Genomic DNA, 15,857 nt, shown 5'->3' with positions numbered 1-15,857 from the left:
CTTTTATTCTATCCTTCCTGAATGTTGAATACCCCTGAATGTTGAGTTCCCAGCCCTGATCATCCTGGAGCCACGTCTCCGTAATCCCAATCACATCATATTTGTTAACATCTATTTGCACAATTAATTCATCCACCTTATTGCGGATACTCCTTGCATTAAGACACAAAGCCTTCAGGCTTGTTTTATTAACACCCTTTGTCCTTTTAGAATTTTGCTGTACAGTGGCCCTTTTTGTTCTTTGCCTTGGGTTTCTCTGCCCTACACTTTTCCTCATCTCCTTTCTGTCTTTTGCTTTTGGCTCTTTTTTGTTTCCCTCTGTCTCCCTGCATTGGTTCCCATCCCCCTGCCATATTAGTTTAAATCCTCCCCAACAGCACTAGCAAACACTCCCCCTAGGACATTGGTTCCAGTCCTGCCCAGGTGCAGACCGTCCGGTTTGTACTGGTCCCACCTCCCCCAGAACCGGTCCCAATGCCCCAGGAATTTGAATCCCTCCCTGCTGCACCACTGCTCAAGCCACGTATTCATCTGCGCTATCCTGCGATTCCTACTCTGACTATCACGTGGCACTGGTAGCAATCCCGAGATTACTACTTTTGAGGTCCTACTTTTTAATTTAGCTCCTAGCTCCTTAAATTCGTTTCGTAGGACCTCATCCCTTTTTTTGCCTATGTCGTTGGTACCAATGTGCACCACGACAACTGGCTGTTCTCCCTCCCATTTCAGAATGTCCTGCACCCGCTCCGAGACATCCTTGACCCTTGCACCAGGGAGGCAACATACCATCCTGGAGTCTCGGTTGCGGCCGCAGAAACGCCTATCTATTCCCCTCACAATTGAATCCCCTATCACTATCGCTCTCCCACTCTTTTTCTTGCCCTCCTGTGCAGCAGAGCCAGCCACGGTGCCATGAACTTGGCTGCTGCTGCCCTCCCCTGATGAGTCATTCCCCTCAACAGTACCCAAAGCGGTGTATCTGTTTTGCAGGGGGATGACCGCAGGGGACCCCTGCACTACCTTCCTTGCTCTACTCTTCCTGCTGGTCTTCCATTCCCTATCTGGCTGTGGACCCTTTCCCTGCGGTAAGACCAACTCACTACACGTGATACTCACGTCATTCTCAGCATCATGGATGCTCCAGAGTAAATCCACCCTCAGCTCCAATTCCGTAACGCGGACCGTCAGGAGCTGGAGGCGGATACACTTCCCGCACACATAGTCGTCAGGGACACCGGAAGCGTCCCTGAGTTCCCACATGGTACAGGAGGAGCATAACACCCGACCGAGCTCTCCTGCCATGTCTTAACCCTTAGATACACTTAAACTGGTAATAACAATGTTAAAAGTTACTGACCAATATAAGAAGAAAAAGAAAAACTACTCACCAATCACCAGCCAATCACTTACCCCCCAGGCTGTGACGTCACCTTTGTTTTTTTGCCTTCTCCCTGTAGCTGCACCGGTACGCCTCTCGCTGACCCCGGACTCGCGCTGCTCCGAGCACCCGCCTCCTCGACTGACTGCTCGAACTGCTCGACTCCCGCTGGCCTTTATAGGCCTCTCGCCGACCCCGGACTCGCGCTGCTCCGAGCTCCCGCCTCCTCGACTGACTGCTCGAACTGCTCGACTCCCGCTGGCCTTTATAGGCCTCTCGCCGACCCCGGACTCGCGCTGCTCCGAGCTCCCGCCTCCTCGACTGACTGCTCGACTCCCGCTAGCCTTTATAGGCCTCTCGCCGACCCCGGACTCGTGCTGCTCCGAGCTCCCGCCTCCTCGACTGTCAATATATTACCCCCAATGCCATGTGCTTTAATTTTGCACACTAATCTCACTAAAGCCTTTTGAAAGTCCAAATACACCACATCCACTGGTGCTCCCTTATCCACTTTACTAATTACATCCTCAAAAAAGTCTAGAAGATTTGTCAAGCATGATTTCCCTTTCATAAATCCACGCTGACTTGGACCGATCCTGTCACTGCTTCCCAAATGCGTTGCTATTACATCTTTAATAATTGATTCCAACATTTTCCCCACTACTGATGTCAGGCTAACCAGTCTATAATTCCGTGTTTTCTTTCTCCCTCCTTTTTTTAAAATTGGGGTTACATTAGCTAACCTCCAGTCCATAGGAACTGATCCAGAATCTGTAGAATGTTGGAAAATGACCACCAATGCATCTATTTCTAGGGCCACTTTCTTAAGTACTCTGGGATGCAGACTATCAGGCCCTGGGGATTTATTGGCTTTCAATCCCACAATTTCCCTAACACAATTTCCTGACTAATAAGGATTTCCTTCAGTTCCTCCTTCTCGCTAGATCCTCGGTCCCCTAATATTTCTGGAAGGTTATTTGTGTCTTCCTTAGTGAAGACAGAACCAAAGTATTTGTTCAATTGGTTTGCTATTTCTTTGTTCGCCATTATAAATTCACCTGATTCTGACTGCAAGGGACCTACATTTATCTTCACTAATCTTTTTCTCCTCACATATCTATAGAAGCTTTTGCAGTCAGTTTTTATGTTCCCTGCAAGCTTCCTCTCATACTCTATTTTCCCCCTCCTAATTAAACCCTTCGTTCTCCTCTGCTGAATTCTAAATTTCTCCCAATCCTCAGGTTTGCTGCTTTTTCTGGCCAATTTATATGCCTCTTCCTTGGATTTAACACCATCCCCAATTTCCCTTGTTAGCCACGGTTGAGCCACCTTCCCCGTTTTATTTTTACGCCAGACAAGGATGTACAATTGTTGAAATTCATCCATGTGATCTTGAAATGTCTGCCATTGCCTATCCACCGTCAACCCTTTCAGTACCATTCACCAGTCTATCCTAGCCAATTCACGTCTCACACCATCGAAGTTACCTTTCTTTAAGTTCAGGACCCCAGTCTTTGAATTAACTGCGTCACTCTCCATCTTAATAAAGAATTCTACCATATTATGGTCACTTTTCCCCAAGGGGCCTCGCACAACAAGATTGCACATTCGTCCTCAAGGGTCCTGTCTTAGTGCAGTGGTGGACTTATGGGGTTGGGTCATTATCTTTTCCGTGGTCTCTTTCTAATTGTCCTATTCTTTCCTTCTTGAGTGGTGACCTGGGATGTGTGCGTGCTTTAGTTATGGAAGATTCCAGAAAGAGGCTTCAGTGTGCTGTGTATTTCCATCGCTCCAGTTAGACCTGTACAGTACCTGCGACAAGTGTGCATGTCCCACTGATTATTCACTGACACATTTGTTTCTGGGGTGGGTTGTATTTTGCCATTGGGAAACTGCGTCTTTTGCAGAGGATAGTGACAGTTTCACTTGAGTCGTGTTCTAGGATGGGTGAGGTAGGTGTCTAGCCGTCACCGGGTATGCCAAGGTGGCACAGACAGATTCCAAAGGGACCATGAGACCCACCATTGTCTTTGTGGCCCAAAAGAACTGTGTTCCAGAAGGAAGCCATTTTCAATAAAATCAGAAGTTCAAAAGTAGTTACCTTGAACATAAGTTTATCGACCCCAAACCATTACAAGGGAAAACTCATCGACTGAGAGATGTGCAATTTTAATCAGTCATTTATGGGGATTTTTTTTTCTAATGCACTGCTGCAGAAGCAGGCTTGAAATGAATTTAACTTAATACAATGGTAACCTTTTCACTGCACCTTTGATGTTAACAATAAGGTCGTTGCTATTTAAGGGGGAAATGTTTGAGACCCCATACCCTGGCAGAGCTTCGCATGCAGTGAGTGGCTAATCACAAATTTGCAAGAGCACTGACGGCAATTTTCCAAGGATGGAAAATCACACACAATGCAAACACAACTTTACAATAACAGCTTGCATGTATCGAGCGCCTTTAATGTAGTAAAATATCCCACGTCGCTTCATCGGAGCACAATTAAACAAAATTTGACATCGAGCCTCAGAAGGAGGTATTAAGACAGGTGGCAAGGTTTCGTCGAAGAGGTAGATTTTAAGGAGCATCGTAAAGGAGTAGGGAGAGGCACAGAGGTAGAGGGAGGAAATTACAGAGTTTAGGGCCTATTTCATGACCGACACTTGCTGTGAATACTGATCTTCGGCAAGATGCATAATTGTGGAATTGGCCCCTTTATATTTCATAATTTTCTAATGTAAGGTGAAGTAAGTGAGAAAGTGCATTACAGACAACCCATTTTTGGAGGGCACAGGTAAAACCTGCTGTTCCATTTTTGACTGTTGAAAATCCATGCTGGTCCAGCAAATTTACAAGACGGCTCCAGTTATGGTAGAATACAGGTGGAAAATACGCAAGAGTACCATCTAATGGTGAAACCAGGAGGCCAAGAACCTCCAGCACAATCCCGCCTGATTCTGGCAAGAGTGCACTGGAATGGTCAGATGTTAAGCCTGAACAGAAATTTCACAACCCTTATTTGAAGCTTCAGAGGCCCTGAAATTCCTAAGCTTCCACTCTTCTGCCATAACTCATTTATTTTTGCGTGCGAGGCCCCTTTAAGGGGCTGTGCAGCCCATTCACAGTCTCACGAAACTTAACATTGAAAATGCCGGTCCCAGGCTGCGTGTTTACACTTAAAGTGAATGTTGACTGTGACCAATGCTCCCTGTAGACTGCATCTGTTTCTTTCAATGTGCAGGCCCTTTAAACTTCTGTGCCTGCATGGTATTTCCAATGTAAAAGCTTGTGAGCGGCCTGCGTGGGACCTTGCAGATTACTGAGCAGCCACGCACGTGTGCACACAGCTGAGAGGGAACAATAACTATGACCCACTTGGGATCTTTTTCTGGTTGGAGTGAAGAATGTTACTGGTGCAGATGATATGTGTCCTTAGAGGTTTGCCAGCACCACTACTCCCTGGCTAAGAAGGGAGGCAATCGCCTGCTCTTAAGAATTCTAAGCATTTCACATTTGAGGCAACTGCTCAAAGATATCCAAGTGCCTCCTGGTGGGATTTACCCCTTGATTTCCCCTTTCTCCTACGAGGGTGTGTATAACTTCCGAGCTCAGATTGTGAACTTATGGTAGGCCCAAGTAGGTTCCGTGCCTGATTTCAAATGCGTCATGATGCTGCATAACAGTTTTTACATTCGAGAGCATTATAAGAACTATGGGGTAGACTTTTAACTTACCGTTTGGGCATAAAACTGGCATTGTGGAAAATCGGGCGATTTCTATATCGGGCGTCCAATCCATAAAGCTGTTTTGCGTCCAGATTTAGATTGAAAATTAACTCCTGCTTATGAAAGATGCACACTAGTACCTAAAATTGCATGTAATGGGCTTAACAGAAGTAAGTTCAAACTTTTTGTTGGACCACAATAATAACTTGTGTTGTTTTCTCTCTAGTTTTGTGCCTTCCCAGGTGACTGCGAGCAGGGCAGGGATTATGTAGGAAGTATAAACAGGCCTATGTAATCTGAGCTTTTCCCCTGTCCATTCGTGTCGCACTTTGGCTGCCGCTCCAGACGCAAGCCATTAAATACTTCTCCAATTTTACCCTTCTTTCCTTTTCTCTTTATCCCTCTCTGACCGTTCTCCCATCATCATGCCTCCTTTCAGCTCTCCTCTCTTGGATACTCTGCCCACCCAAATCCCTACCCCAATCCTTCATCACTCTTCGACCTTCCTACTCTTCTACCGCCGTCCCAGGCTTGACTACATCCTAGATAAGCTCACAGCTTCCCCCTGTGCCTCTCTTGATATCCTACGAAGGGCCCATCGAGGCACCCATCGCTGCCTCCTTACGAGCAGCAACCCCAACTGACCCATCCGACTCTCTCGCCGACCTTACCGCCCAGCCGCCCACTGGGGGCTAACCTTGCCAATCACCTCCCCGTCCAACTCACCACCGCCCTCCCCCCCGTGACCCTGTGGACGCAGGCAGTGGGGCAGCCACCCTCTCTGCATCTCCCTCCAGAATGTCCGTTCACTTGCGAACAAGGGCTTACCCATTCTGTGAGCTTATCGTGGATGATGGCATCGACGTCATAGCTTTGACGGAAACTGGGTTGAAGGTCATACCCTTAAATGAAGCCTCCCCGCCTGACTATACCTTCCACCACTTGCCCCGCTCAGATCGCCGTGGTGGCGGTGTGGCGCTCATCAGCAAATCACACCTTGGTCTGTCCCCCTACTCCTCCGCCACTTTCTCCTCCATTGAGCATCTCACCCTATTCCACCCCTCTCACCCCTTCTCTTCTCTACCGCTCACCCAAATACCATGAAAATATTACCAATATTTCTTCAGGGACCTTCCTCCCTCTGCCTCTCCACCGAATGACTTCTCATCCTCAGCGATTTCAACCTCCATCTCAATTCATCATGGTCTCTCTCCTATCAGTTCACTCGCATCCAATCCTCCCTTAATCTCTCCCTCCAGGTAAACTCCCCGACCCATATTCACGGCTATCCCCTTGACCTTGCCATCTCTTGTGGCCTAAAGCCATCTTTGAACACTTCCTCGTATCACTCTCCACCCACATCCCCCTTCCACCCCGCAAACTTACCTCCTTCTGTGTCCCTTGGAAAAAACTCTCTTCCAACTCTCTTACAACTGCACTTATGAATTCCCAACTGTCCAGCCTTTGTCCCTCCATTCAGCGTGACATTTCTGCAGCCATCGATCTGCTCAGCCACACCCTCGCCACCACCTTTGATACTGTAGTCCCGATTAAAACCATTACTCTCTCTCACCCTGGCCATTCCCCCTGGTACAGCCCTTATCTTCACTCCCTTAAGTCCAAGGGACGCAGACTTGAACAGAAATGGTGGATAACTGGTTTAGCCATTCACCGCCAGATATGAATCGCCCACATAAAGCATTAACGGGTCCTGCTTTCATCTGCCAAAATCACTCACTATTCTAGAAACATTCTGGAATGGAAAGATAAATCTCGGCTTCTATTCTCCATTGCAAACCGTCGTTTTAAACCCCTCTCCCCAGTCTCCACCCTCACCTCCGACATTACATGTGAGGAGCTCGTGCACTTCTTTGTCTCTAAGATTGAGACCATTCATTCTGCCGCCTCTGCCTCTTCCCTTCCTTTCCCGAGCCCATTGGGCCAAACTTCCTCGAAGGATCCCCCTTGCCCTAACCCTGACCTCGCATTTTTCTCCAGCTTCTCTCCGATTTCCTTGCATGACCTTTCCGAGCTCACCCTGTCAATAAGACCCACTTCCTGCTCCCTTGACCCTATTCCCGTCAAACTGTTGACCACCCACTTCCTTTTCTGTCTCCCATGTTAGCTGACATTGTTAACGGTTCTCTCTCCTCAGGTACTGCCCCCCTCTTCCTCAAATCTGCCATCATCACCCTCTCCTCAAAAAAACAACCCTCTACCCCTCCATTCTCGCAAACTACCGCCCCATCTCCAACCTCCAACCTTTCCTCTCCAAAGTCCTTGAACATTGAACTGTTGCCTCCCAAATCCGTGCCCACCTTTCCCGCAATTCCATGTTTGAATCCCTCCAATCCGGTAGACGCGCTTGAACAGTACCGAAACCGCTCTCATCAAAGTGACAAATGACATCCTTTGTGACTGTGACAAAGGCAAACTATCCCTCCTCGTCCTTCTGAACCTGTCTGCAGCCTTTGACATGGTTGACCACTCCATCAGTCTCCAACACCTCTCCACTGTCCAGCTGGGTGGGACTGCACTCGCCTGGTTCCATTCTAACCTATCTAATCGTAACCAGAGAATCACCTGCAATGGCTTCTCTTCCCACCCCCGCATCTTTACCTCTGGTATCCCCCAAGGATCTATCCTTGGCCCCCTCCTATTTCTCATGTGTTGCCCCTTGGCGACATCATTCAAAAAACACAGCATCAGTTTCTATATGTATACTAATGACACCCAGCTCTACCTTAATACCATTTCTCTCGACCCCTCCACAGTCTCTAAATTGTCAGACTACTTGCCCAACTGGATGAACAGAAATTTTCTCCAATTGAATATTGAGAAGACCGAAGCCATTGTTTTCGGTCCTTGCCACAAACTCTGTTCCCTAGCCACCGACTCCATCCCTCGCCCCAAATTCTTTCTGAGGCTGAACCAGACTGTTCGCAACCTTGGTGTCATATTTGACCCTGAAATTACCTTTCGACCACATATCCGCAGCATAACTATGACCGTTTATTTCTACGTCCATAACATCGCCCGTCTCGACCCTTGCCTCAGCTCATCCGCTGCTGAAGCCCTCATCCATGCATTTGCTACCTCTAGACTTGACTATTCCAAGCACCCCTGGCTGGCCTCCCACACTCTACACTACGTAAACTAGAGCTGATCCAAAACTCAGTTGCCCGTGTCCTAACTTGCACCAAGTCCCGCTCACCCATCAGCCCCGTGCTCGCTGTGCTTGGCTTCCGGTTAAGCAATGTCTCGATTTCAAATTTCTCATCCTTAGTTTCAAATCATTCTGCGGCCTCACCCTCCCTATCTCTGTAATCTCCTCCAGCCCCACAACCCCGTCTGAGATCTGCGTGCCTCGAATTCTGCCCTCTTGAGCATCCCTGATTATAATCGCTCAACCATTGGTGGCTCTGCCATCTGTTGCCTAGGCCCCAAGCCCTGGAACTCCCCGCCTCGCTACCTCTCTTTGCACCATCAAGATGCTCCTTAAAACCTATTTCTTGGCCACCTGCGCTATTTTCTACTTATACGGCTCTGTGTCAAATTCTTTTATCTCATAAGACCCCTGTGAAGTACTTTTGGACGTTTCACTACGTTAAAGGCACTATATAAATACAAGTTGTTGTTGTTGTCGTTGTTTGGGATCATTTTCACTTTGTGTGGCAGTAAATTGGTGGCAGCAGTATGGTCGCCCATTATACACCCCACCCGCTACACACCCCACCCGCTACAAACCCCGCCCGATATACATCCTGCCCATTATACACCCCGCCCAATACACATCACACCCGATATACACCCTGCCCGGTACACACCCCGCCCGATATACATCCTGCCCATTATACACCCCGCCCAATACACATCACACCTGATATACACCCTGCCCGATACACACCCCGCCCGATATACATCCTGCCCATTATACACTCCACCCGCTACACACCCCACCCGCTACACACCCCGCCCGATATACATCCTGCCCATTATACACCCCGCCCAATACACATCCCACCCGCTACACACCCCGCCTGATATACATCCTGCCCATTATACACCCCGCCCGATATACATCCTGCCCGATACACACCCCACCCGCTACACACCCCGTCCGATATACATCCCGCCCAATACACATCACACCCGATATACACCCCGCCCGATGTACAGCGTGCCCGATATACAACCTGCCTGATATATATCCTGCCAAATATACACCCCGCCCGACACACACCCCGCCCGACACACACCCCGCCCGACACACACCCCGCCCGACACACACCCCGCCCGACACACACCCCGCCCGACACACACCCCGCCCGATATACAACCTGCCCGATATATATCCTGCCTAATATATACCCCGCCCGATACACATCCCACCTGTTATACACCTCGCCAATATACATCCTACTCATTATACACCCTGCCCGATATCCATCCCGCCCGATATACACCCCGCCCGATATACACACCGCCCGATATACACCCTGCCCGATATACACCCTGCCCGATATACACCCTGCCCGATATGCACACCGCCCGATATACACCCTGCCCGATATACACCCTGCCCGATATACACCCTGCCCGATATGCACACCGCCCGATATTCATCCCGCCCGATATACACACCGCCCGATATACACCCTGCCCGATAAACACCCTGCCCGATATACACCCTGCCCAATATACACACCACCCGATACACACCCTGCCCGATATACACCCTGCCCGATATGCACACCGCCCGATATCCATCCCACCCGTTATACTACCCACCCAATATTTACACCCCGCCTGATATATACACCCTGCCCGTTGTATAATCCGCCCATTATGTACCCATTATGCTCCCCGCCTGTTATATATCCCCGCCCTAGTACACTGTGCCCAATATGCAACCTGCCTGTTATACACTCCGCCCATTATGCTCCCCGCCCTTTATGAACCACACCCATTGTACAACACGCCTTGTACACCCGGCCCTTTACGCACCCCGGCCATTATACACCCTGCTCGTTATACACCCTTCCCGTTATACACCCCGCCCATTATACACCCCACATTACGCACCCCGCCCATTATACACCCCACCCGTTATACACCCCCCATTACACACCCCGCCCATTATACACCCCGCCCATTATACACCCTGCCCATTATACACCCTGCTCGTTATACACCCCCCATTATACACCCTTCCCGTTATACACCCCGCCCATTATACACCCCACATTACGCACCACGCCCATTATACACACCGCCCGTTATACACCCCGCCCATTATACACCCTGCCCATTATACACCCTGCCTGTTATACACCCCGCCCGATACTCACCCCGCCCATTGTACATCCTGCCCGATATACACCCCGCCCAATTTTCCTTTCCACAATGGAAAGGATCAGAAAGGTACAATTCAGATGTGTTGACCACTTAGTTCAGTTATATCACAAAAATAGCAACTGTTGCTATCACTGCCATTACAGTATTAGTTCCAACTTTAATATTCACTTTTTGATTATTAGGAGAAACGAACAGTCACATAAATCTATATCCAAATTAATTTTTAGATTATCCTATAATTAAGTACATTGTCAAGCCAAATCTTTATTAAATGTGCAGTTTGATATGATTGCTGGTAAACTGATGCACAAAAGGACAGAAAACTTAAAAACCTCCAACTTCAATGCATCTTAAAGCCAGTAGCAACTTTTGTAGTCTATACTTATTATATATAATGATGCAAATCTATCTAAAATCATTTTTGTCATTGAAGTACAGTCTACTCCTTTGAATTTCAAGTTGCTTAATTACCTGCAATTTTAAATGAAATTGTACAAACATGCCTTTTGTTTTATTTGCATTTCTCAATTTGAATGACTACAAAAATTCTATTTTTCTCAAGTAAAAATTGTTGAAGTAAGAGGATTCAACTGTACATGGGAAGGACTACCGGGAAAATGTATCGCAACATAACTTTCAATTTTTTGCAGGGATTAATGTCTGAAGATGATTTTGCACGAATACTGTCTATCTGGATTGTATAGCAGTACAACAAGCTTAAGACTTAGATCAAGTCAGACACAACTCAGAATTTCTATTGCTTTTCACAATAACCAAGTAATGAATGCTATTGTTGAATCCCCATTATCCAGCAAATTCAGCATCTTCACTCACCTTAACACGCAGCACGGTACTGAATGTCTTGGCATCTTCAGTCACCCCACCCAGGTAGAGAGACTTGGTGAAAACAGGGATGTGGTCATTTTCATCTTGGACCTCAATGAAAACCTTAGCTGTGTTTGCTGGAAGAGAAAATTTGAAATTGCTGATTTCTGTTTGAAGCTCACTGATAGATGTGCATTATTTAAACTTATAAATTATGAAAAAGACAAGTATCGTAGTCCATTTTTGAAGGCTGCTGCTGAAGTAATGGACTCCACTGTTCTGCAGTTGTGAGCTGATCACACATCTTTGCAGCCAATGGAGATTGATTAATTTCTTGAATTTTATCTCAATTTATTTATAGGTTAGTTGTTTTAAGTGTGTTATGCACAATTGCATTTGAATACATGCTCTACCCCATCACTGCGCAGTTTATTTGGTACTCAGTATTGGCACGTTGAAATTCTTCATTACATCAACCAACATTTGCCTGCAAATACAGCCCCGATTAAAGTATATAGATCATCATCAGCGTACTGACCTGGTGGCTCAACAGGCAATGCGCCATGTGTTATGTTACTGAGCTTACGCTGAGTCATCCCATTTCTGCTGGAGTGGTCGACAAATGGACTCGGCATTCTTCGTCGAGTGTCGAAATGTTGTTTAGAGGTTGGGGTAGGTGTGAAGGTAGCCAGGGTTAAAGTTCTTAATCACTATTGTGCTAGAAAATGCTCATGTGTAGATTTTGGGTGATATCGGTCATGCTTGGTTATAATGACACCACACCCCCCTCCCCCACTCACTCACTATCTGGGCTCGCAGATGGAAAGTAGTCACTTGGATAAAATTCTAGAAGGATGTCAATAGAGCAAGATCTGTATCCCAGCATTATTTAATGTCTCAAGGGAAGTAGGGAAGATAAATAAGGGTGGGGACAGCTGTAATTAACTTAACTCCAGCATCATGGGCCTAAATTTGACCCTCCCGTTTTTCCGGCGCACTCACGTGAAATGCGCTGAATTCCTACGATCCAAACGGTGCCAAAAAGATGTCCCGGGATTCTGGCCCCTTGGCCGACTCTCCCGCAGCTTGGCACGGCGTGGCGAATCCATTGGGAAGTGGAGCTAGGGCCCTGCGCCTAAAAGAATGCCGGCAGCTGTCCGCATGCGCAGTAGAGCGTTCGCGCATGCGCAGTAGCTCTTCCCATGATTGTGATGATGCGTGCCTGCAGCGTGGGACCCAATGCTTCCCGCCCCTATACTGGGCCGAGTGGCCTGCCACACAGGCCGGCCGCTGCCTTCCCTCGGAGAGAAGTCCAGTCCCTCGGAGAGAAGTCCAGTCCCTCGGAGAGAAGTCCAGTCCCTCGGAGAGAAGTCAAGTCCCTCGGAGAGAAGTCAAGTCCCTCGGAGAGAGAATTCAGTCCTCGGAGTGAGCAGTCAGTCCACGGAGAGAGCAGTCAGTCCACGGAGAGAGCAGTCAGTCCACGGAGAGAGCAGTCAGTCCACGGAGAGAGCAGTCAGTCCTCGGAGTGAGCAGTCAGTCCTCGGAGAGAGAAGTCAGTCCTCGGAGAGAGAAGTCAGTCCTCGGAGAGAAGTCCTGGAAATCGTCAGAGAGAAATCCTTGGAGAGAAGTCCTGGAAGTCCTCGGAGAGAAGTCATAAGAACATAAGAAATAGGAGCAGGAGTCGGCCATATGGCCCCTCGAGCCTACTCCACCATTCAATCAGATCATGGCTAATCTGATCATGGACTCAGCTCCACTTCCCCGCCCGCTCCCCATAACCCCTTATCCCTTATCGTTTAAGAAACTGTCTATTTCTTATTAAATTTATTCAATGTCCCAGCTTCCACACCTCTCTGAGGTAGCGAATTCCACAGATTTACAACCCTCTGAGAGAAGAAATTTCTCCTCATCTCTGTTTTAAATGGGTGGCCCCTTATTCTAAGATCATGCCCTCTAGTTCTAGTTTCCCTCATCAGTGGAAACATCCTCTCTGCATCCACCTCATCAAGCCCCCTGAAAGAGGACACCTCTGACAAGGTGACAACCTTGTCAAGCCCCCTCATCACCTTATACATTTTGATAAGATTACCTCTCATTCTTCTGAATTCCAATGAGTAGAGGCCCAACCTAATCAACCTTTCCTCAGAAGTCAACCCCCTCATCCCTGAAATCAATCCAGTGAACCTTCTCTGAACTGCCTCCAAAGCAAGTATATCCTTTCGTAAATATGGAAACCCAAACTGCACGCAGTATTCCAGATGTGGCCTCACCAATACCTTATACAGCTGTAGCAAGACTTCCCTGCTTTTATACTCCATCCCCTTTGCAATAAAGGCCAAGATTTCATTGGCCTTCCTGATCACTTGCTGTACCTGCATACTAACCTTTTGTGTTTCATGCACAAGTACCCCCAGGTCCTGCTGTACTGTGGCACTTTGCTATCTTTCTCCATTTAAATAATAACTTGTTCTTTGATTTTTTTCTGTCAAAGTGCATGACCTCACACTTTCCAACATTATACTCCATCTGTCGAATTTTTGCCCACTCACTTAGCCTGTCTATGTCCTTTTGCAGATTTTTTGTGTCCTCTCATCTTTGTATCGTCAGCAAACTTGGCTACGTTACACTCAGTTCCTTCTTCCAAGTCGTTAATATAGATTGTAAATAGTTGGGGTCCCAGCACTGATCCCTGCGGCACCCCACTAGTTACTGGTTGTCAACCCGAGAATGAACCATTTATCCCGACTCTCTGTTTTCTGTTAGTTAGCCAATCCTCTATCCATGCTAATATATTATCCCCAGCCCCGTGAACTTTTATCTTGTGCAGTAACCTTTTATGTGGCACCTTGTCAAATGACTTCTAGAAGTCCAAATAAACCACACCCACTGGTTCCCCTTTATCCTTCTTGAATGTTGTTGTGAAGGTGTTTTGGGCTTTGCAAGGTCCTCTCCGCTTCCCTTCCCCCACCCCCATCTCTGGCTACCTGCACTGATTTCTTAACTCTCCACAGGGGTTTTCTGTGCGGCCACAAGTGGCCACATACGCTGGCCTAAGTTATTTTGGAGCAACTATTAGCTGTCCAAACTGGCTTAAATGGCCAAAAAGGACGTAGATGGCTGGTAACGCCCCCTTTTGAAAAATAAAATGAAACTAAAAAATCCTCGAAGAGAAGTCCTGAAAGTCCTCGGAGAGAAGTTCTCAGAGAGAAGTCCTGGAAGTCCTCGGAGAGAAGTCGCCGGAGAGAAGTCCTGGAAGTCCTCGGAGAGAAGTTCTCAGAGAGAAGTCCTGGAAGTCCTCGGAGAGAAGTTCTCAGAGAGGAGTCCTGGAAGTCATCGGAGAGAAGTCCTCGTAGAGTCCCCGAGAGAGAGTCGGAGTCAAAGAGAGAGTCGGAGTCGGAGAGAGTCGGAGAGGAGTCGGAGTCGGAGAGAGTCGGAGAGGAGTCGGAGTCGGCCCGTTGACTTCCCGGGCCAAGTTAGGAAGGTAGTACTTAAGTTTTATTTTTTATTTATTATTGATGGTTTTTATGCTTCCCCCACTATCTCTGGCTACCTGCGCTGATTTATTAACTCTCCGCAAGGGTTTTCTGTGCAGCCACGTGGCACATACACTGACCTAAGTTAGTTTGGAGCAACTATTTGCTATCGAAACTGGCTTAAATTGCCAAAACGGGAGTAGGTGGCTGGTAATGCCCCCTTTTGAAAAAAAAACGAAACAAAAAAAAATCCTAACTAATTCACTTACACTGGTGCAAATTAAATGTGCAGAATGGGGATTTTTAAGATACTCCAGAAAAATCAAATTGCTCCAAAAAAAACAGCAAATCCTGGGCAAATTTGGGCCCCTTGTCACAACATTATAGGGAAAAATATGATTTTGAGTGTAAACTTATTTCACCATGTGTATGACTGAGATAAAATAAATAAAAAGGCCCATAATAAATGTAAACCCTTACCAATCTATCTCTCAGGGTAACCTCAGCCGTAAAATCTTTCTTTGGTACGACTATTAGCTGTTTAAGAAGTGAGCCATTTCAATAAATGTTCTTCCAGAAAGCAATGTTTGCAGGAAAAAAAAATCAACACAAATTGATCACAAAAAACGAGGAGCTCCAATAATCAGTAGAACTGTTTTCTCAAACGTTATCAGTAAAGATACTTCAGGACTGAGATTAATTAATCAGTTAGAACTATTGGTCTTCAGTACCCAGAATCCTCCAACACATAGATATTTAACTTGTCACTTTTAATTTGAGTAGTGTGTCCCCATGCATAAAATATAACTTAGAAAAGATGAAAATAATGTGGAAACGGAAGATTCAGGGGGAAACTCAAACCCAGTATTTCTCGATGTTCCAGCATTTATGAATATGATCAACATGACAAATAACTGGAAATTTGCTTAATTATATACATGACTAACTACAAACATGAGCACCTCACTGGGGTCCAACAGGTTAGTTACTTGTGCAAGGCATTGTGATTATGAATGAAAGTCTCATGCTTCTTGAACACAATCCACTGGATTTAATATATTCTCAGTCAACTAATTAGGAGGCACTATACTTCAG

General features: G+C 46.9%; 1 protein-coding gene across 1 annotated transcript in view; it reads right to left on the bottom strand.

Moving 5' to 3' along the window:
* pcdh15b (protocadherin-related 15b) overlaps positions 1-15,857 on the bottom strand; it is a 1,866,923-nt gene that overhangs the window by 175,970 nt on the left and 1,675,096 nt on the right. Inside the window, exon 28 of the mRNA XM_070875055.1 lies at positions 11,299-11,426. Within this exon, the coding sequence (XP_070731156.1) occupies positions 11,299-11,426 (128 nt within the window). The remainder of the gene's footprint in view (positions 1-11,298; positions 11,427-15,857) is intronic.

Source organism: Pristiophorus japonicus, chromosome 3, assembly GCF_044704955.1.
Source record: "Pristiophorus japonicus isolate sPriJap1 chromosome 3, sPriJap1.hap1, whole genome shotgun sequence".
In the NCBI taxonomy this organism is placed as follows: domain Eukaryota; kingdom Metazoa; phylum Chordata; class Chondrichthyes; family Pristiophoridae; genus Pristiophorus; species Pristiophorus japonicus.
The sequence above is the reverse complement of the archived record's forward strand: the minus strand, read 5'-3'. Positions and strand labels throughout refer to the sequence as shown.